This window comes from Sorex fumeus, unplaced genomic scaffold (assembly GCF_029834395.1).
Source record: "Sorex fumeus unplaced genomic scaffold, SorFum_2.1 ptg000067l, whole genome shotgun sequence".
Classification (NCBI taxonomy): domain Eukaryota; kingdom Metazoa; phylum Chordata; class Mammalia; order Eulipotyphla; family Soricidae; genus Sorex; species Sorex fumeus.
Window position 1 is genome coordinate 4,700,733 of NW_026606124.1, and position 22,552 is coordinate 4,723,284.

Consider the following 22,552-nt stretch of genomic DNA (forward strand, 5'->3'; position numbering starts at 1 on the left):
ACACAACTCTGCAAGGCAGGACCACATTTCCCTTTACTAATGTGATACTGAGTCTCAGAGACCTTGGAAAGGCTGCCAGAGATAGCACTTGGGTTATAATCCACGTCTGTCTGACTATACCCTGGCTAAGATTTTGGACGGCTACTGGAACTCTTGCTGCTCCGGAGGGGTAGCCTCCTCCCTCTCCCCTAGCAGTCCAAAGTGCTCAGACTCCAACCCGGCTTCTTCCATTATTGCCAGCGGTCCAGTGGTCCCAGTTCTGCAAGGCGTAGGTCAGGAGCAGCCTCAGCCACAGCACCTCACCTCACACACCTCCCAGGACCCAGGACCTTCTGTGCTATGTCACTTGTTTTCATGTATTAAGAACGAGTCCAAGGGGGTTGGAATGATAGCACAGCAGGTAGGATGTTTGCCTTGCATGCGGCTGACCCGGGTTCGAATCCCAGCGTCTCATATGGTCCCCTGAGCACCGCCAGGAGTAATTCCTGAGTGCAGAGCCAGGAGTAACCCCTGTGCATCGCCAGGTGTGACCCAAAAAGCAAAAAAAAAAAAAAAAAAAGAAGAACGAATCCAAGCCAGGGAGATAGCTCACAGGACAAAGCACATGCTTTACATGCTAGAGGTCTGGGTTTGGTCCCCGTCACCACATGGACCCTGAGTACCACTGTGTGTGGCCCAAGTGCTCCTTTTCCTTACAAAAAGTGTCTTGAGAAGCACATTACAAAGTTCATGGATTTTGATTCAGACAAATCTGGGGCAAACCCCAGCTCAACCATGTACCTGCCATGTGATCTGGAACAAGTGACAGCCTTTCTCTACCTCAGCTTTCGCATCTCTGTTATGGGGCCATGGCATCACCTTGCAATGTGGTTGGGAGGAATTGAGAGACAACGTATGTGAAATGTCCCAGGAAGGGCCTGGTGCCTAGAGGGCTTTCAGGAAAAGTTGGTCTTATTTCCTTCATTTTGAACTTTTGAGGACAGGGAGGGTCCCCAGAGCCATCGCCATGTTCTCTGAACGAGCCAGACCGGGGAGTTCATAAGTTCAGAGAATACTGGCAGCAAGCCTGGGTGGTGAGAAGCCTGGATGCCAGCCGCCACGGCATACCCTCTGCCCAATCCCTGTGGGGGGCAGGTCCATGCCGCCTCATACCCGCTCTCTGTCAGGGAGAGGTGGAGTGTGGAGGAGAGAGAGAAAGGGGCGTCTTCCAGAGCACCGACGAGATCCATCTCCCCGGAAACCCAGCCGGGCAGCCGCTGCCATGGAAACCGCTGCTGTCACATGGACTCTTCACTCTAGGCTCTGGAGAGTAATTCTCGGAATCTATTTAAGAACTAATAAAATAATGATGGTCTTGCTCACCCTCACTGCCCCCCCATCCCAGGCTTCCATTCTCCCTCCCTCCCCCCCTCCATACTCCTCCCTGCCTTGCCTGCATCCTCTTCATGGCCCGTCATGCCCTCCTTTTCCTCACATTATCTGCCCCACTGCTTCTCTCTTCCTGGACCCCCTTCTTGGTCTGTCTATCTGTCTGCCTGTCTGTCTGTCTCTCTCCATCTCTCTCTCCCTCCCCATCTTTCTCTCTGTCTTTCTCACCCACGCCGCTGTCTTCCCTTGTTTCTTCAACTCTCCCCATGTCTCTGCTCTCCATGGCTCTGTCTCTTGGTCTCTCCTCCACAATCACAGGTGGCCATGCCCAGGGACGGGTCCTGTTCTCCTGGTCCCTGGTCCAGGCCAGTCCAGACCTGTCCAGCTCGCCCTGATCTGCTTGGATTGATCTGTCATCCCCTCTAGACTGCAGCCTGAGTCCTGTCGGTGTCTCAGCCCCCACCCACTGCCTGGTACACTGCGGATGCTCCACCGCCAGCGGGTGGGTGTGTCAGAGCGGATAGGACCCCGAGAGCTGGTTGGGAGGGGAATTCGGCTGGTTCAAGTTTGGCCTGTTTTCCTTTTCTGCCTTCTTTCTTTTCTTTTCTTTTCTTTTCTTTTTTTTTTTAATAAGCCCTCCCTACTCCCCCACCCCCAAATTTGATCCAAAGGAAATTGCTCAACTGTGACTGCCAGGGCGTTGCCATGGTTACCGGGTAGCACTTGTGGCTATGGTAACAGGAAGCTGCTTGTTGTCTCGGCAACCAGCACTTTGGTAGGGGATGGAGTGGCCCCTGATTGGTGCAGAAGCAGTGCATTTCCTGAGGGGAGGGGGTCAGATCACCACCTTCTCAGGCCAGATGGGCATCAGTACCCCTTCCTCCATGAACGGAAGGCCGCTGTTCTTTTCTCCCGGCACTCAGCTGTCTGCCCCCCAACAATAATTCCTCACATCCTACGCACCAAGCTCCTGGCAGTTTACAAAGACCTTTTGCGTTCCCATTCTCTCATGTGATCCCCACAACACCCATGAGAGGAAGGTGAGATGGGGATTCAATCATGAATTCTCTCAGGGCGGTTGGGGGCTGGGAGTGTGTGGCGTGTATATGGGGATCACCGAGGAGCTTTGTACAAATGATATGACGCCCCACGTTGAGAGTCTGCTACGTTACCAGGTGATTCTTATCCGCCCCGCTCAGGTAACCCCTGAATTAGAAGGGGAAATTGGTCTGGGTGGGAAGGGGTGGTGTCAAGCTGCTTGTCAGGTTTAGGGCTTGGGGGAGTGGCAGAATCAAGTTCGGGCATGGAGATGAGCTCTGGTTTGTGGGTGCCGAGTGGAAGGGGCCAGTGGAACGTCCGAGATGGCCTGTCCAGCAAGCAGCTGGGCCTTTGGGTCTGAAGCTCAGGAGGGAGGTGTGGGCTGGAGACGCAGAACTCTGAGTCATCCATGGGGAGACGGTGGCGGAGGCTGAGGTGGGGGTGGCACTCCCTAGGAAGGGAAGAGCAGGGTGTGTGAGACAAGAATGGTGCCCGAGAGGTTCCGGCATCACAGGGGAAGGCGGGCCTGGGCACTGCATGAGGGAGCGAGTGTGGAAATATTGGTGACGCGGGAGCTGGGGGCAGCAGCACCCACCCGACTGGCTGACTCTCAGAGAGGGTAACTTGCTTACAGTCGCGACGTTCAATGGCGGAGTGGAGGGTTTTCAGCCCTGTAAGATGCCCAGATGGTTTCGTCTAAATGACACGTAGAATTATATTCTCAGTTTTAGAGAAAAACAAAATATCGGCACCACCCTCCCACCCATTTTTTCTCACCCAGAGCTTCTGAATCCAGCGGCTAGCCGAGCTGGGCTTTCCACAGTCTCCACCCGGGACCCCAGGGAGGGGAAGCACTTTTACTGCCACATTCCACCCTGTCTTTGCCACTAAGCTTCTATTACCAAACCTTTTCAGCACCATCTCAATGTCTGGGTTTAAGGAAGGCATTTTGGTGATAATCTATAATCCCTTTCCCAATATGTGAGTGGTGGCGTGCAGAGGCCTAGTACTTAGATCCTTAGAAGCCCAGGGGTGGAGACGCCAGGGACCAGGGGCCAGGCAGTAATACTGATGGGGTGTGTTGATCTGATGTCTTTCAGATGAATCGTCCGATCCAGGTGAAGCCGGCTGCCAGTGAGGGCCGAGGAGGTAACTTACCTGTTCGAAGAAGCTCAGGGGTCACCCATGGAGGGCTCACTCTTGGAGTCAGGCCACGCCCTGCTTTATAACTTGAACCCTATTGCAGCAGGGGAATAGTGGGGTTGTTCAGTCCTAGGAGTTCCCACCCTTAGATGGAGGTGGGGTTGGGTCCTGGGGCCTTCAGACCCAACACCATCCAAAAGGGCCTAAGCAAACACTGTGGAAACAGAGCCAGGGAACTCTTGCTGCCTTGTCCTCGGAGAGGGGACATTACTGTTTTTGCAGGTGGTTTGAAGATCCAAGCTAGATGTAGTCTCCTTTTCCAGTGGTTCTAGAGAACCCACTCCATACTGGATTGGGACCATTCATTCCTTCATCTCAGTTGTGTATTTACTCATGATCAAGAAGAGCCTGGTAAGACGGTAAGACAGGCTTTGTAAACCACATTAAGGAATTTTTCTCTATGCTGAAAACCAGATGTGTTCTGGTTAGCTTCCGTGCCGGAAAAGCAATGTTACCTTCTGCTGTTAGTTATTGGTGAATTTATCTTGATCTCATATTGTTCCAGAATATCTGCTTCTAGTCCTCCCCTGATGTCTATTGATTCTTTGCCTCAGATAAATCTTTCTCCCTGCCTTTTCCCAACATCAGTTATGGTTTTTCAGGTGAAATAAGCCGCCCCAGATCAGGGGGAGAATGGAATCCAGACGTTTATTGCTCCCTAGTAATTCTGTACACTCTTTCAGACTTCATGCTCCATGTCCATCCTACAGGGACTCTCATAATTCTATGGCTCCATTTGGGAGTTCTCTCCTTCAAGAATTCTCTTCATCCTTTCAGATTCTCTGATCTCTGGACTTGGAGTCTCAATTTCTCATCTAAGATGTTATCACCTCCTTGCCTATCTTAAAGAGATATATTCTACTTCCTTCTTGCTATCCACATACACATATACACATATATATCTCTATATATCCTTTTCTATGTCATTGTTTGCAGACCAGTGTTTGAAAAGTTCCGATCTGCATACCAAGCCTCTGGTTCACTTTCTTCCCAAATTTTTGCTTCCTGGAAAACCATTATGCATCAAAGCCATTGCTGTCAATCTCCTAGGCTCTGCCTACAAACACAAGGTAGTGCCACAGCTGAGGCCAGCTGAGAGCCATGAGGGAGTCAGGGAGCCATCTACAGAAAGTTGGGCTGTAGTTCATTTCCACCATCCAACCAACATCTTCTGATTACAGGTGTGAGTGAGGCAGACCTGGTGCCTGGCTGCTCCTGGAGCTCTGGAGCAATGAAAAGACATGGGCAAGTAAGCAAGGGGACACAGTTCAATGTAATCAGCACTTCTCCAGGACTGGGGAAGGAGATCTTGGGGATTAATATAGTCTGATAAACAAGGGCACTTACATAGTCTGGGAGTTCAAATTGGGTTCCCAGCGGAGTAATATTGAAGCTGCTATTTCAAGGACAAAGAAGTAGTCAGCTGGAGATGGAGGCCAATGGAGGTGCATTCCTTGCAGGAAGGATGGTCTATAAAGAGCTCAGAGAAACATAGAGCAACTTGGGTATCGGGTTCAGGAACTAAAGACCCCCGGTACCAGAGCACCCCTACTGTTTGCCGACCACCCTATCTTGTCAGGGTGGGTCACTGCACAAAGATGGGCTCCATGCTGCTAAGGCTTTTGCTGGACCTGGTCCATGTGTCCAACTCAACTGGGCCCAAGCAGTGGCATCTGTCTGAGTTTTATAGTTTTCTCCATCTATTTTTTGGTACGAGCTGGAGCGATAGCACAGCGGTAGGGTGTTTGCCTTGCGTGCAGTCAGCCCAGTCCAGGCGGATTCGATTCCTCCGCCCCTCTCGGAGAGCCCCGCAAGCTACCAGGAGTATCTCGCCCACACGGCGAAGCCTGGCAAGCTACCCGTGACGTATTCAATATGCCAAACCCAGTAACAAGAAGTCTCAAAATGGAGATGCTACTGGGCCCGGATGAGCAAAATTGATGAACAGCGGGAGGACAGTGTTTGTTTGTTTGTTTTGTGTTTTGGTACAATTTTTCAACTGTCACTTTACTGACAAGTACTGTACGTGTGGCATCCTACCTGTGCCACCTCTAAAACTCATCATTTTAGTGCTAATGTTTTACACAGATACCTCTTACCTCCTGACAAGCATAACTCTCAGGAGCACATACTCCACATGTGCCTGTGGATAATCCTTCTTGTAGGCTGGCATAATCAGGTCTTTCAGTTCCCCTCTGCTCTCACTCATACCCACCAGATGTTCCTTGCTACATATTCAGGAGAAAGAAGGCATATGTACTCAGTCTTGCAGAGCATTTAAAAGTGTTTAAGCTTTGTGATTTTTGCACTATAGATGTGCTTTATAATTTATAATAGCTTGTAATCTAAGTATTTTACTATAAACTGATCTTAGTTATCTTTTTCTTTGGAAATATATAAAATTTTTATTTCCTTCCCTGGATTTATTGATTTACAATATTATAAAGCTCCAGGACCGGGAAGATGGCTCAAGTGGTAGAAAGTACATGCCTGGCATGAGTGAGACACTGAGTTTAATCCCTGGCACCAAGGAGTCCTTAGAACTGTCCAGGAGTGACCCTGGGCTTCCAGGCTGCACCAGGAGAAGAGTCCCTATCGAGAAACATTTCAGGGTGTTGGGAAATAAATAAAGGGGCTGAGTGCATGCCAGAGGTTCAGGTTTCCCTGAGTACCCCAGAGAGCAATCCCTGAGCACAGGGTCCAGAAGAACCCCATCAGCACTGCTGGGTATGGCCAAACAAGAAACCTCAACATTTTCAGAAATACAGCTTTACTACTCTTTAGTGAATCTTTTTTGTTTGATTGGATGGTTATGTGTAATTGGGCCACAATCAATATAGCCCAGGGCTTACTCTGGGTTCTGAACTCAGGAATCACTCCTGGCAGTGCTCAGAGGAGCTTATGAGATGCCAGGCATTGAACCTGGATCAGCTATATGCAAGGCAAGTGCCTTCCCTACTGTACTGTCACTCCAGCCCGACTCCTCTCTAGCGTATAAGCCTCAGTGCAACTTCCACCAGAGTCCCTGTGCCATTATTGCCCTCTCTGTTCTTCCCATGCCTTCCCCTGGCCCCTCTGGAAACCGTTGTATTTGTCAGTGTTGGTAGATAATCTTGCTACTAACCAAACTGTACTGTTTTTCTTCAGTGCTTCTCATTATTGCTCTTGTAAATTAAATTTAGCTCTCTGCCAATTTTGGAGGGTGACACCCTGCTATGATTAGGATTACTCCTGGTTCTGTACTGAGGAATCATTCCTGGCAGCCTTGGGGGACCAAATGGGAGGCAGGGATCAAACTGAAGTCAGTCACATGCAAGACAAGCTGCTCTACTCCGGCTCCCTGCCAAATTTTAATACAAACTAATGATTTAGAAACTCCACTCTGAAAGATGGAATTGGGTTTTGCTTTTGCAATGCAGTATTTGACATATTTGTGGGGGCAGGTCTCATCTCTCTGTAATCTCCAAAATTCTATCAACCTTCAGACTTAATGATCACACCTTTCTTGAAGATTTAATCCTGTGAGACTTCAAGTATTTTTATTATACTTGAAATGTAATCCCTTAATTTACAGTTAATAGTGATTTCTGTGTCACTCAGGATGTTGGTAACAATGCAGACATAATCTATGGGGTGGGTATCAAGGCAAATATAATTTAAAAAATATTCCATTTTCTTCTGGAAGGGACTCGTAGATTCCACACCGCTCCAGTGGAAATTCTACAGGAGCCGGGTAGGTAAGGTTGTCATGATTTAATGAAAAGTTAACATTTCAATTCAATTTCGTGTTAACAACAAAATTCCATTAAAAAGAAAAAGAACCAGCATTATGAGAGCTTAATCAAACCTATCAGGTGTGTTCCTTGGTCTAAAGGCTTCCATTTTGTTCCCCAAAGAAGAATATTCTGTTGTACCCACAATTTAAAAAATTTTCTTCCTTATTCCTGGCTTTGGGGACATGCTGGCATTGCTTGGCCACTTGTTCCTAGCTGTGTGCTTAGGTGGGGATGAACCCAGCTTCCTGCAGGCCATTCAGGAAATCCAGCTCACTGAGCTATCTCTCTGGTGGCTCACACAAGTATTTTTTGGTTTGTTTATTTTTTAGTTTTTAAAGTTTTAAATTTTGTTGCCAGTACAACATAGTAATAATATCATTTTAAATCAGTAGGCACTAACTTCCTAGTCAAAATAACCTATGTTTTAAATATAATTTATATTTTTTTTACTTTTAGAAATTATTGGTAACACTTATTCATTCCAAACCCATGATAAAATAATAGTAACAATACAACAGCATCCACCTGAAAGGAAGGTACTGTGATTCTCTTCCTCCACGGTCAAATCCCTTCAGTCCTCGTGATGCTCTGTTCAGCAGCCAGTTATGACCCTGTATCTTCATGGATTGTATTATGGCAGTCTCTTAATATATCCGATAGCACAGCGGGTAGGGCGTTCGCCTTACACGCGGCCAACATGGCCGACCCGAGTTCGATTCCTCCGCCCCTCTCGGAGAGCCCGGCAAGCTACCGAGAGTATTCGATATGCCAGACACAGTAACAACAAAGTCTCCAATGGAGACGTTACTGGGCCCGCTCGAGCAAATCGACGATCAACGGGAGGGCCTTTAATTAATTTAATTTAATATATCCTAGCCAGTTCCCATGAATTCTGTAGCCAAGTTTTCACTGTTCGAATAGACCATACTCTTTCTGTAGTTAATACCTTGTGTGTTGAACGCTAGGAAAATACATCTGGTTTTGCAATTAAAGTTATCTCTAATAGACCAAAGCCATCCATTTCTACATTAAAAATGCATGATAGCAAAAAAAATTATACATTAGTATTTGTATTTATTTAAATATGAACATTGAAACATTTATCTGGGTAGTAATTCAGTGCTCTCAGGGCTGGAGAGATAGTACAGAAGGTAGGGCTCTTGCCTTGCACAAGGCTGATCAGGTTCAATTGCCAATATTCCATGTGGTCTCCCAAGTCCATCAGGAGTAATTCCTGAGTGCAGAGCCAGGAATTACCCCTGAGCACCACCGGGTGTAGCTCACCCTGCCTCTCAAAATAGTCAGAGCTCCTGTATTTAAAAAAACGGTGTCCTGAATTATATGAGGTCAGAGCGAAGGATCCCCAAGTCCCTCAACCAATTGTAATTAAATAAGTCTATTTTATTTGCTTTTCAGCTTGAAGTCTATGGCTGATTTTTTTCTAACACATTATCTCTATGTGGAAACAGTAAAAATGAGTTCAAGTGTAAACTTCAATCTTATTAGAAAGTTATATTTTTGGTCCCAAGGCAAAAATCTTAAAAATCATTGAATTCCTGTATATTTTCCTTGCTTTCAGATTTCATAACATAAGATCAATAATTTCATAAATCACAATGGTGATTGCTCTGCTTTTTTCATTTCCCAACTTGACTATATTTTTACTCAGCAAATATTTATGTATGAGATGTGTAAGGTATAGGCATAGTTTAGGTAATTGAGCCATGCACTCTACACGTCAGTGTTTTTTTTTTAATTTAAAATGAAAACATTCTCCAAGGTGAGATACTCTTTTTTTTTAAAAAAAAAACAATTTTGGGGGGAGGGGTTGGTGTGGGCCAGCTACACCTGGTGGTGCTTAGGGATTACTCCTGGCTCTGTGCCCAAGAATTACTTTTAGGGGCTGAAGTGATAGCACAGCGGGTAGGGCGTTTGCCTTGCATGCGGCCAACCGGGGTTCAATTCCCAGCATCCCATTTGGTCCCCTGAGCACCGCCAGGGGTAATTCCTGAGTGCAGAGCCAGGAGTGATCCCTGTACATCATCAGATGTGACCCAAAAAGAAAAATAAAAGAATAACTTTTGGTGGGGCTCAGGCAACCATATCAGAGTGGCAAGATAAAACCTCGGTCAGCTGTGTGTAAAGCAAGTGCCTTACCCCTGCTGTACTATCTCTCTGGCCCTCCAGTTTGTTTGTTTTTTGGCTTTTTTTTTTTTTAATTTGAAGCACCGTGATGTAAAAAACAAAAGCCACTTCTTTTTATATCTTGATATCTCTTTTAATTCAAAAGCCAATTGGTGTGTTATCACGGTAACCTCCAACCACCATTATCTAATTGTCTTTTAATTTCTGCTTGAATTTGCAAGTGTTAAATCAAACATCAATGTGGCATTTGAGTAATACCTAACTAGGTGAGCCATTTTCTCCAATATTTTTTTTTCGGAGACTCTATTCACTATTTAGCAACTAAACTCTGAGTTAAAGTTTTGAGATAGAATTTTCAGAATTTTAAACTACAAAGACATGGTCTCTTCTTTGACCACTCACGCCACTCACGCCACTCCTAGTGATTCCTTTCTCTTTTTTATTTCTTTTTTCTGGGGGTGGGGAGGGCTTTGGGTACCACACCAGCTGTGCTCAGGGCTTACTCCTGGATCTGCATTCAGGGAGCACTCCTAACAGGCTCATGGGACCACCTGGGGTGCCAGGAATCGAACCACGGTTGGCTGTGTGCGAGGCAAATGGTCTACCTGTCCTACTATCACTCTGGCCTCCATCCAGATGATTCTTTTATTTATTTATTTATTTATTTATTTATTTGTTGCTTTTTGGGTGACACTCAGCGATGCACAGGGGTTACTCCTGGCTCTGTGCTCAGAGTTACTCCTGGCGGTGCTCAGGGAACCACATTGGGATGCCAGGGATTGAACCTGGGGTCTGCCGTGTGCAAGGCAACTCCCCTCCCCGCTGTACTATTGCTCAGTCCCCCAGGTGATTCTTAAGGATCGCCAAGAGTATACCTGGCAGCGTTCAGGAGCATGTGGTGTCAGGATTCAGCCCAGTGCTTGAGCCATATCCCAGGCCCTGATGCCTTTAGCCTAAGGTAGGGACCCTAGCAACAATTTCTATGAGTCAAATGACACTTGTTCCTATCTTTGATCCTTAATACCTACATAATTCTAAAAAGGTTCTTTCTGACTGAGACCTGACTGGTTTAAGTTTCACATGACTGCGTAAGACTTTGTTCGAGTGAATGCTTCACTTCCTGAGCGGCACCCCACCGCTCCAGGCGAAGGGACACGCTGTTCCACCTGCCTGACTCGGAGCAAAGCACCCAGAGCTACTGGTTGTTATTTCCTTTAGACCACTGGCAAGTCCCCCCGCCCCCACACAGCCCAGTGTGTGACAGTGCCCCAGCATCAGCTGCATGCCTGTAAGGGAAATCGTGTCCCTACGGGCTGCCTGCTTCTGTCTGCAAGAGGCAGTCAGCCCAGACGCCCTTTCCCGCTCACCTCCCTGGTCTCCTGGATTGAGGTGAAGGAACCATGGCATCTCTGTTCTGTTACCTGGTTGAAGTTGCTATTTGACATCTCACTTTGTAAAACCTTTTTTCTTTTATTTTCCAGTTGTAATGAAATAGATATGACATAAATGTCACCATTTTTACCATTTTTGGCGTACTTTTCTGTAATATTAAGCATTATGTTGCACATAACTGTGCAACCAATCTGCGGAACTTTTTTATCTTACAAGACTTAGCTTTGCCTACTCAATGGTCCTGCCTTTCTCCTCCTCCCTGGTCACTGGCGGCCGCCATTATACCTTGTTTCTTTCAGTTTGACTATTCTAGGTGACTCAGATAGTAATTGTTAAATAAAATCAGATAGTAATTTTTTTTTTTGTCAACAGACTTATCACAATAGCCTCAAGGCTTTTGTGTTGTAGCATTTTTCATGATTTTCTCCCTTGTACACTATGTAATATTTTATTTCATTTTTTTATCCATTTGTAGGTTGCCTGATATTTGGGTTCTTTCCACCATTTAGTTACTGCAAATAATATGAATGAACACATATCTCTTTAGGACCTTGCTTTCAATTCTTCTTGACATGTACCAAAAGTGTTATTACTGGATCACGTGATAATTCTTTTTTTAATTTCTTGAGAATCTACCTTACTGTTTTCCAAAGTGGCTGTGCCAATTCACATTCCCACTGACAGCACAAAAGTGTTTCAGTTTCTCCACATCCATCACCAATACGGCTTAATGAGTATTAGATTGTGGTTTTGCTTTGTGCTTCCTCAGTGTTTAGTGATGTTGGGCATCTTTTTATATAGTTACTGGTCATTTGTAGTATCTATTCAAGTCATTTTAAAATTCAGTTATTTGATTTTTGTTATTGAGTATCTACATGTATTTTTTAATGCTGGTTTGTTTTATTTGGGGGACCACACCCTCTGTGCTACCTCTCTAGTCCCCTAATCTTTGATTTTATTACATTCTGTAAGTAACCTTTTCAGTATGATAATATCCTTCGATATGATGTGGTCCAATTTATTTTTGTTTCAGTTGTCATTTTAGAAAAACATTGCCAAATACGAAATAATGAAGTTTTTCTGCTAAGTCTTCTTCTAATGGTTTTACAGTTGAAGCATTTTCATTTATTTTCAGTTAATTTTTGTATATGATGTAGAATAAGGCACTAAGTTCATACCTTTGCATGTAGAAGTAAAGACTGACATGCTTGTCAAAAATCAGTTGACTTGGTACTGGACAGTGGACAAGGTCTTTGCCTTGCATGCAGCCTATCTGGGTTCCATCCCAGCACCCCCATATGGCCCCCCAAGCCCACTGTGAGTGATCCCTGAGTGCAAGCCAGGAGTAGGCCCTGAGTATTGCAGAATGTGGCCAAAACAACAACAAAATCACTTGACCATTATGAAAATTCTTGTTTCTGGGCTGTCTATTCTATTCTGTTGGTTTCTTGTTTCTGGGCTGTCTATTCTATTCTCTTGGTTTCTATGTCTGTCTTTAGGTTAGTACCACACTGTTTTAATTAGTATAGCCTGTGATAAGATTTTAAATCAGGAATCTTAAGCCCTCGAACTTTGTTCTTTTTGCTTTGTCTGTTCAACTTCTTTTGAGAATTCATTTAAAATTTAGGATGGATTTTTCTGGAGGGAAAAGTCATTGGAATTTTGATAGAACTTGTGCTAAATATGTGAATCACTTTGACTGTGAAATCTTCGTGATGCTGTCTTTTACTCTGTGAACAAAAATTCGTTTCCATCTATCTTCTTTCATTCCTTTCAGCAGTGTTCTATCATTTTCAGAGTACAAGTCTTTATTCTTCTAGGTTAAATTTATTCCAAGCTTATTTTTTATTCTTTTTTATGAATTCATAAGTGCAATGCTCCCCCTCACTATCATTTTCAGGTTTCCCACTGTTTTCCTATTATTTTTGTAATTTGATATTTTGCTTAATTTGTTTATTCTATGGTGTGTGTTTGTGTGTGTGTGTGTGTGTGTGTGTGTGTATTAAAGTCATTCTTGAGGCTCATAGACCTGACCAGGAGATTTGCTTTCACAATCACCCACAGGACTCTGCTGCCATCATCACTAAGAGCATCAGAGGGAGAGATACTTTACTCCAAATGCTATCACCTGTAGGCCCACCTTTGTTGATATTTGGACTGAAACATGGACTAGTATTTTCAGGATGTATTCGGTGGCTGCTGAGCCCTGGTCCCTAAAAGGTCCCTATAACTATGACATCCTGGCAGGACATGAGACTTAGACTCCAAATCTCAGGCACCTCAGATATGCCTTTGGGTCTGGCTGAGGTGGAGTCCCCTTTCTCCCCCCACTTTCTGCTCCTTTGTTGTTACAAGTAGCACGTTTGGATGCTGTACTTGTACACTCAGTGTATGCTCACCTGGGGTGGCCCTTTTTTAATTGTGTTGCTCTTACACACTTGGTTGTGGTACAGTGAGGAGTACATACTTACTGTGGTACTGGAGATTGCAAGAAGCATTGTTGCCGGATTGTACTGGGTATGTGGGGCACGGCTGGGAATGGAGTAAGCAGGTGCTTGCTAGAGTCACATCCAGTGTCCCAGAGCCTTCTTTCTTGGACAGCACTTTGGTGCCTTTTCCTGAGGCAGATAGAGTGGTCTGACTCTGACTCTGGATCTCATTTGCTGCATTAGAATCCCTGATCTGTATAGCCAGAATCAAAATTAACACCAAGGAAATGGGAATCTGTGGCTCCAGCCATTTGATTTGGGTTCAAAATGTTTTTGATTTAAAAAAAAGAAAAAGAGGGCTTGAACAATAGCACAGCGGGTAGGGCGTTTGCCTTGCACGCAGCCAACCTAGGTTCGATTCCCAGCATCCCATATGGTCCCCCGAGCACCGCCAGTAGTAATTCCTGAGTGTATGAACCAGGAGTAACCCCTGTGCATCGCCAGGTGTGACCAAAAAAGCAAAAGAAAGAAAGAAAGAAAAGAAAGAAAGAAAGAAAGAAAGAAAGAAAAGAAAGAAAGAGAGCACATTCATCAACAGAAAAATGCAGTTATACCATTCAGTGATGTATCTTTTTGACCATCTCTTAACACTGAAGCTACATTCTAATTCCTTCTACGCTTGCAAAGCTTATCTTCTCTGTCTGCTAGTCCCATCTTTTTAGAGGATGTACTTGTGACCCATGAAATACCTTTATTCAGAAAGTTATGACTTAGCAGAATCTCTTTTTTGCCAAACTGGTGGAGTTTACCCAAAAGGAAATTTAATTACCCAAAACAAAATTATTAAACTATATGAACTAAATCCCATCATCAGGGGCCTGGAGAGATAGTGTAGTGGGGAGGGCACTTGTCTTGCATATGACTGACTCAGGTTCAATTTCCAGCACCCCATATGGTCCTCAGGGCACTGCACAGAGCCAGAAGTAAGTTTTGAATATTGCTGGGTGTGACATAAAAGTCAAAGATCAAACCAAACCAAACAAAAAATATCCCATCACTGTCTCTATCTAGGGCATTATTTGGTGCTCAGAATCTTTAAGATTACGAATTAAGGGCCTCCTCTCTCAGGGATCTAGCCTACTCTTCTCCTTGTCCAGATATTTTTATTTATTTCCTTGTCAGGTCTTTTAAGAAGCTTATCCCACTGCATGGGATGACTCTAAAGTTCGTGGTCATTGTGACTCAGAGCCACTTCCTGCCAGGCAGCATCAAGGTCCCTGTAAAATGGCAAAGAAGAGAGTAGGGTACAAATAGTGCCATGACATGGGCAGAGCGCTCGCTCTGGAGTCCACCCTCATTTCAGCTTCAAACTCGGGGAGCCCCATAATCCAGATCCACTGAGTAGCCCTCCACTTCATGTGTCACCCTCTCATGAAAATAAAAGTTTTTAATTTGGGAGGCTCTTATGGGGGGAAAATAAAATGGATAATAAAATTTTATGGTCTCTGACATGAGCCTAAACAAATCACCACTGGGGTCGAAAAGATAGTGCTGTGGGTAGAGCACTTGCCTGGCATGTGGTCAGCTCTGCTTGATTCCAAACATACCATATGGTCTATTGTGCCTGCCAGGGGGTAATTCCCGTGTGCCGAGTCAGAAGCAAACCCTGAGCACTGCTGGGTGTGACCCAAAAACTAACAAAAAAATTCTAAATTGACCATCATCCATAAAGAAAATAACAAGGATGCAGAGAGAAAGTACAGTGGGAAGGATACTTGCCTTATGTGCGACTGACCTAGGTTCAATCCCCAGCATCCCATATGGTCCCCTGGGCCCACCAAGAGTGATCCCATATGGCCCCCTCTAAAAAATAGAGCAAAAATAGGAATAGCAGAGGAAGTGTCAGACCACTGTCCACATAAACTCTTCCATGTCTTGAGAACCGAGCTCAGCCTATGACATCTCTACTTAAGTTCCGGTGCCTTCTTGTAGATCCTTCTCAACCACACAACTGCAGTATAAATTAGGGTGTTTTGAATCTCCCTTCCTCCTTGGGTTTCTGGAGACCCTTTTATCTTCTCCAAATCCTCCTGGGTCTCTTGAAGAAACACTGGGTATATTAATGTTCCAACTTAGAATAATGCTACATTTTTCTGGGACTTGAGTTCCGATCGTCTAGTGATCAAGGAGAGAGAACCTCGGGAGATTCATATCTCCAGTTCTGGGGAAAGATATCTCATACCCCTCAGTGTATGCCATGTGGAACACTCTGGGATGCACAAAGTCTTTAACTTTCTGGGGGTTTTGGAAGGACTTTTCTTGGGGACCCTTTTAAGAGGGACTAAGATAAAGCAGGAGGAACTCCAGATTGTTTCACCCCATGCTCTGGATTCCCCTAAAAGCACTTCTGATTTTCTTGCATATTCTGAGCTTTATCCCAGTGCTTGGGGTTGGGGCTTATAAGTGTTTCTCAGAGAACTGAAGGTCACTGCTGCCAAGTCTTGGCCAACAGGACCAGACAGCTGCATGATAGACTCAAAGATATGGTCCTGATTGGACTCTCTGGTGCTTGGGGGCCACCAGCAGTGATAGAGGTAGGAACATAGGGTGCTGGGGGTTGAGTGCAGGTTGAGTCCACCATCACCCCATACTATCTTCCTGGTCCTCACCGTAATACTTTTGTTAGAACAAGGGATTCCACAACATTTTTTAAGGATTAGAAAACCAGCAATCTGTTCCAAGGTACAAGTTTGTGGCTAACACTCTCCTAAATAAAACACACCCAGTTGATTGTATCCTCATCACAGAAGGCTCTTACCTCCTCCAGAATTCTGGTTGCAAGCTCATTGTCCATCTCTTACCCCTCAAGGTTGCTGGGCACTACTGCTTTGAATAATTTCCTCTACCTATCCCAGATAAATGTCAGTGCCCACTCTCCACACAGACACCACATCGACAGACATCTTCAGGGTAGTAGGAAGGATAATGGAAGTTGAATCCCACACCATCCAAGAAAAACACAGTTTTAGTGGCGATTCCTTCCACTGATAACTTGAGTCTGTCTGTTCTTCATTTTCACTGTTACCCTGACTTCAGTCTGTGATTCCCAACCAGCCTTGTCTCCCTCATACCCAGGAACCAAGACCTCCCATCTGCCTAGCCCAGTTTGTTGAGGGGTAATGGACTATGGATTAGGGTTTCTTAGACTCTGGGACCTTGTGAGTACCGGAAACCAGGTACACCCTCAGACCTCTCCAACTTGTGTTAACCCATTCAAAATTCAGACACTTAGCTTGGTGCAGGCGGGGGAGGGGGCAAAGTGGGCACCCTTCTCCCTAAATTTTATTTTTATACTTGTTCACAGTAATGTATTACATGCAATATTTCAATGCCAATCCCAACACCATTACACCTTCCCACCACCATTATTTTAAATTTTCCCACCACCATCCAAACCTGCCCCAAAGGCAGATGTTAAATAATTTATTTTGTGTTGCTTGTTGTGAAGAGACCACTAAAAATGATCAAAAAAGGTTTCCTTAGAGGAAAATGTGTGGAAATTGTTGTAGCTCCCCTTGGAGCCATTACGCCCCTGTATAAGAGACCATTAACATGTTGTTACAGGTTGAGTCTTGTGTGCTTATACATATAATCTAAAGATCTGTTGCTTTCTACTTTACACCCCCTCAAATGTGATGTGCTAGTCTTGGTATATCGGCGGCATAAAGTGTGAGATGTCGTGGCCATGTGCTCCAGGAATTCTAAAATTTTAAATAGGGTGCTGGAGCTGGAGTTAAATTTTTAACTGGAGGGTGATTTGGGGTCTCTACAGCATCTTGCTCCCTTCGGAGATTTATTTGTGCGTCTCTGGATCTTGGTTGTTAATGTGCTTTTTTGGTGCCCAGAGGCGTTCATGGGTGTGACTGCCAGGCAGCTGGAAGCACAATGAGATGGGGCAGGGGGCCCATTCCCACCTCTTTGAGATCCTGGAGGTTTCGGTCACAAAACCCGTGTATTTTTCAGCAGATTCATTCTCATGCCAGAGGAACTTGTCCCCAGCCTGTGAAGATCTTGATTACCGCGACAGTCTTTGGTTCTGTTGGGGCCGGCTGAGGGCCCCACCCGTCCCCCTCTGAGCGGGGCCAGATCTGGGTGACTTATGTGACACCCAGCTAAGTCAGCCTGGCCTGGGTGAGGCGGCACCTCTCAGAGCGGGAGGCTGTACCTGCAGGCCCCTTCTGTCTCCAGATTGGACTTGCATCCCAGCCAAACCCAGGTTTCTAGTCCCAGCACTTCAGGATTCTCCAGGGTCACAGGGCTCGCCTGAAGGGCCCTTTCCCGGGAGGGGGGCAATCTGCCGACCCGGGCCTTCCCCACTGGAAATGGGGCTTGGGTCCCTTGAGTTCCGACCCTCCGAGAACCCCTCGTGTTGCCCAGCGCGGTGCTCGAGGCCTGCGAGCGAGCCCCTGGTGAAGGGCCTCTCCCAGCCGCTCCCGCTGGCCGGGGGGCCCCAGGTCACTGCTGGCTTCGTCCCCAGAGGACCGAAAGCTGTTCGTGGGGATGCTGGGCAAGCAGCAGGGCGAGGACGACGTCCGGCGCCTCTTCCAGCCCTTCGGCCACATCGAGGAGTGCACGGTCCTGCGCAGCCCCGACGGCACCAGCAAAGGTGACTTGCGCGCCCGGGGCGGCCCGGAGACCCCACCGCTCTGCGGCCACGCGGCTGGCTGAGCCCTGGACCCGTGACGGACGCAGCCCCCCGCCCCCTCTGCCCGCTTCCAGGCTGTGCCTTCGTGAAGTTCGGGAGCCAGGGGGAAGCCCAGGCGGCCATCCAGGGCCTGCACGGCAGCCGGACCATGGCGGTGAGGGCGGGCGCGCGGGGCGTGGGGGAGGCCGGCGGGGTGGGCACGGCCCCCGGCGGCCCGCCGCGGGGACGGGGTGACGGCCGGCGCTGGGTCACCGTCCCCCGCCCGCTGCCCCGCCCCGCCTGCCCAGGGCGCCTCGTCCAGCCTGGTGGTCAAGCTGGCCGACACGGACCGCGAGCGCGCGCTGCGCAGGATGCAGCAGATGGCCGGGCAGCTGGGCGCCTTCCACCCCGCGCCGCTGCCGCTCGGGGCCTGCGGGGCCTACACCACGGCGGTAGGTGGAGGGGAGGGCGGGGCGGGGGTCGCGACCCCCGCACCCCCTCATCGCGCCCCCCCCACCCCGCCGCCCGCAGATCCTGCAGCACCAGGCGGCCCTGCTGGCGGCGGCGCAGGGCCCCGGCCTCGGGCCCGTGGCCGCGGTGGCGGCGCAGATGCAGCACGTGGCGGCCTTCAGCCTGGTGGCCGCGCCCCTGCTGCCCCCCGCAGGTAGGGCGCGCCGGGCAGGGGGGTGCTGCGCGGCGGCCGCCAGCGGGGCCCACCCGGCGCCTCACACCTCCCGCCCCCTGCCCCACAAGCAGCCAGTTCCCCGGGCGGCGGCCCCGGCGCGCTCCCCGGCCTGCCGGCGCCCCTGGGGGTCAACGGATTCGGGCCCCTGACCCCGCAGACCAACGGGCAGCCGGCCACGGACACGCTCTACAACAACGGGCTCTCCCCCTACACAGGTGGGCACTCCGCCCAGCGCACGGCGATGGAGCGGGGAGCGGGGAGCGGGGGGATGTGGCCCAGCACCCCCGGGGAAGGGGCTCCTTCCCCCCACCCCCACAGCGTGGTCTCCGACCGCCCCTTGGGCCAACCCTGCCACCGTCTCCCCAGCCCTGCGTCTGGCTGTGGCTGTAACCTACGCAGGGGTGCAGCACTAAGCCCGGCTGCGCTCGCTGCACTAGGGGTGGGGGTCGGGGTGTGGGTAGACGCTGATGAGAAGTCGACCTTCCCATGCCCCTACCCCTGAACTTAGGCGACCTCTCCAGAGTTTAGACTCAACTGAAAGGGTGCACGAGTTCCCAGCCCCCAAGATGGGACCCTAGTTGGGGGTCACCGCCCACGCCCCATGTCTGTCTCCAGCAGCCTATCCGTCGGCCTATGGCCCCGTGAGCACAGCGTTTGCCCAGCAGCCTTCGGCCCTGCCACAGCAGCAGAGAGAAGGTGAGTGGCTGGGAGCCGCAGTGGAAGGTCGTTGGGAAGGGCTGTGCTCGGGACCCCTCCCCTAAATCAGCCCGCCCCTGTTCCTGCAGGCCCAGAAGGCTGTAACCTCTTCATCTATCACCTGCCTCAGGAGTTTGGTGATGCAGAACTCATCCAGACATTCCTGCCCTTTGGAGCTGTTGTCTCTGCCAAGGTCTTTGTGGACCGAGCCACCAACCAGAGCAAGTGTTTCGGTGAGCTGGGCCCCAGTCCCCCGGGCCTCCTGGCCCTATGCGGTTCCCAGTAGACCCTAAGACAGTCCCTCCACACGTTAATGATTCCTGAAGACTTGTGGGTGAGGGTGGGGGGCAATGCCAAGCTCAGAGAAGAACCACATGTTTCCCATATCCTGGAGACAGATGTCCGGATGTAGTTTGACTAGCTCAGATTGTTAGAGACGAGCTAGGGAAGGAGTCTGGGTACCTTCAACTCGAGAGGTGGTCAGGAAAACCACAGTGGGAGCCGTGGTAGGAGAAAGCCACCTGCCCTCCAGGGAAAGACAGGGAACAGCCCAGGCAACCACACAGTGGCTTCTTGTGCTTTCAAGAATCACACCCTGAGGAAAGTCAGGTTGTTCTCCTATGTGAGTACAAGCGCGTGCGTTCACCAAGAGTCCTAGAGTGCGTGTGAGCAGGATGCAGAGGGCACTGGTCAGAGTTAGGAGGCCCAGCCAGGCAGACCTCTCAGTTAACCTGTTTTCCTCACGCCTTCAGGGTTTGTTAGCTTTGACAATCCAACCAGTGCCCAGACTGCTATTCAAGCCATGAATGGCTTTCAGATTGGCATGAAGAGGCTCAAGGTCCAGCTAAAGAGGCCCAAGGATGCCAACCGGCCTTACTGATCTTCTCTCACTAACCAGCCACAGAGGTGAGTCCTTGGTGGACCCCAGGTGGATGGTGCCAGTGTAATAAGACAGTCTCAACTTAGATGTTCCTTTGGGATATTGAGGGCACTCACTTGTATTTGCTTTGGGGGAGGGGGTCACACCCAGCAGAGCTCAAGCCATACCCTTGGCTCTGCGCTCAGGGATCTCTCCTGGTGGGGATTGGGGTGCCAGGAATGGAACCGAGGTGTGAGGCAAACTCCCTACTCACTGTACTGTCCCTCCCACCCAGGGGGAACCCACTTCTGAAAATGCCTGGGAAATAGACAAGAGTCAGGAATGAAGAAAAAAAATCACAGTTGGAGACTGTATTTTCCCCTTAATCCAAGGACAGATAAATTTTAAAATATCCCTGCCCATCGCCAGATGCATCCAACTAGCTATGCTCCAGTATAGCTCCAGGGCACTATGGACTATAGGGAAAGCCCCACGTGTAGGAAGGTTGGTGGGGTGGGGGAGACTGGGAAAGTAGATTTGGGGTGATGGATATTGAAAACCTTGAATTTGGGCTCCACCGTGAAGATGGCAGTGAACCATCTTCATGCTTCACCAAGGGGAAAAGAACAGACCAGAGGATAGGCCAAGGATCATGGGTTTGAGAAGAGGAACAAGTACACTTAGGATGCCGAATCTGTGGGGTGTGATGGATGATAGCCGACCCTCTCAGATGTCTGGCAGGGCCAGCCGCCTGCAGCTTTGACATTTGCGATCTTAGAAGGCGCCCATGACCGTAACCTCACTTGGGCTCCCCCTGGGAGGCATCCAGAGTGGGTGTTGGGCCAGGATCCCCTTCAGTGAATCAGGCTGCAGCCTTTGCCCTGGCTGTTGGGAAGAGAGCATCGTCCACCCCACCTGGCACTGATATCTGGCTGAGCTGCTCTTCTTACCTTGCCCTCCAAAGTGACCCTGATCTTTTTTCTCCCCTGCCCGCTCCCTTATCAATGAATCCCTCCCAACAGAAACTGAAGAGTGAGAAGAAAGGAACGGAAAAGCACAGAAACGCTTGAGCCGCCCTTCCTGAAGGAGCAGCCGCGGATGAAGGTGGATCGAACCCAGGCCTGGTGCCTGGGCTCAGGCCACTCTAACGATTGTTTCATCACGCGGGTGGTTCTGTGCCTGGGACACACGTGCTCAGGCTGGTGAGGCAGCTGGGGCTGGCTGAGGATTGACCGTCTAGGGAGCCAGCAGAGGGCATTGGGGGTGCCAAGGGTTTGTCCGCAAGGGAAGCCCAGTTTTACTTCTTTCAAACTCATATCATTCCTTAGAGTTTAGGGACCAAAGGACTATTGTGTGTGTGTTTTTTTTTAAGAATATATATATCTCTATATAAATTAAAAAAAGAAAAAAAGGAAAAAAAAACCCACAAGAGAAACTAGATGGTATAGAGTCTCATAAAAGCTGCCTTTAACTATCCCTAGGAGACAGGGTGAAAGAGACCCTTGAAAGCCCAGCCGAGGCAGAGGGAGGTACAGAAAGATGGTTCTGTGTCTCGTTCCCTCCTCAGTGATGCCCTCCCATACCCCACCTTTCCGAAGGAAGGAAGGACTTGCAGTCAGGCTCAGATGCTGGTCATGAGAATTATGGAAGCAGTGACCCCATAAACTCAGAGAGGATCCTCCAAGGGACCCCAGGAGAAGTTCTGGCCTGCCTGGGCCTTTGCCACCCCAAGAACCCCCAAACCAGCAGGGGTGAGCCCGCCTTTCCTCCCTGACTGCCTTTTCCCTGGGATCACTGCTTCCCCAGGCAGGAAGAAGGAGGGCGGTCTTAGGCCATCCCACCCTTCTCTTTCCCATCCAGATAGAGGCCCTGCCTTTGGCTCAGTTGAGACACCTCCTGTGTGCCCTCCCCTTAAGCCAGCCCCTGTGTCCCCTCGCTCCAGGCCACCTTCTGTCTCGAAGTGTAAGTTTGTCCACCTGTAGAGTCAGGGTGTAGGTGGAAAGCTGTGAAGACAGACCGAGAAGGTTTGCTACTGTAAATACTGCCATTGAAAAAAGGGGGATCATTTCCACTATGTAGAAGCTTCAGAATTTAGAGGTCCCTCTCTACCCAGGACCTGGGAGGGAAGTAGATGTTTTGCCAAAATACTTCTTCATTCCTTAAAAAACAAAAACAGTCCATCTTTCCTATGCAAGAGTGTCTCACATGTGCTTATCCACGGTGCTTCTAGATGGTGAGCGGTGTTCAGCTTAGAAGTAGTGTGTGCTCTGTCCGTCT

The 22,552-nt window shown here is 48.5% G+C and overlaps 1 protein-coding gene across 4 annotated transcripts in view; it reads left to right on the forward strand.

Moving 5' to 3' along the window:
- CELF6 (CUGBP Elav-like family member 6) overlaps positions 1 to 21,697 on the forward strand; it is a 31,634-nt gene extending 9,937 nt beyond the window's left edge. The window contains exons 1-11 of one of the 4 annotated variants that reach the window (XM_056128711.1): positions 2,454 to 2,543; positions 3,507 to 3,555; positions 17,889 to 18,017; positions 18,131 to 18,210; positions 18,344 to 18,487; positions 18,567 to 18,699; positions 18,789 to 18,935; positions 19,336 to 19,416; positions 19,506 to 19,649; positions 20,169 to 20,322; positions 21,298 to 21,697. In XM_056128711.1, coding sequence (XP_055984686.1) covers positions 2,475 to 2,543; positions 3,507 to 3,555; positions 17,889 to 18,017; positions 18,131 to 18,210; positions 18,344 to 18,487; positions 18,567 to 18,699; positions 18,789 to 18,935; positions 19,336 to 19,416; positions 19,506 to 19,649; positions 20,169 to 20,296 — 1,104 coding nt within the window. In that variant the 5' untranslated portion in view covers positions 2,454 to 2,474 and the 3' untranslated portion in view covers positions 20,297 to 20,322; positions 21,298 to 21,697. Of the gene's footprint in view, positions 1 to 2,453; positions 2,544 to 3,506; positions 3,556 to 17,888; positions 18,018 to 18,130; positions 18,211 to 18,343; positions 18,488 to 18,566; positions 18,700 to 18,788; positions 18,936 to 19,335; positions 19,417 to 19,505; positions 19,650 to 20,168; positions 20,323 to 21,297 lie in introns of those variants that run through there. The other 3 variants (XM_056128709.1, XM_056128708.1, XM_056128710.1) reach the window with 3 other exon arrangements.
- The last annotated feature ends 855 nt before the right edge of the window (positions 21,698 to 22,552 follow it).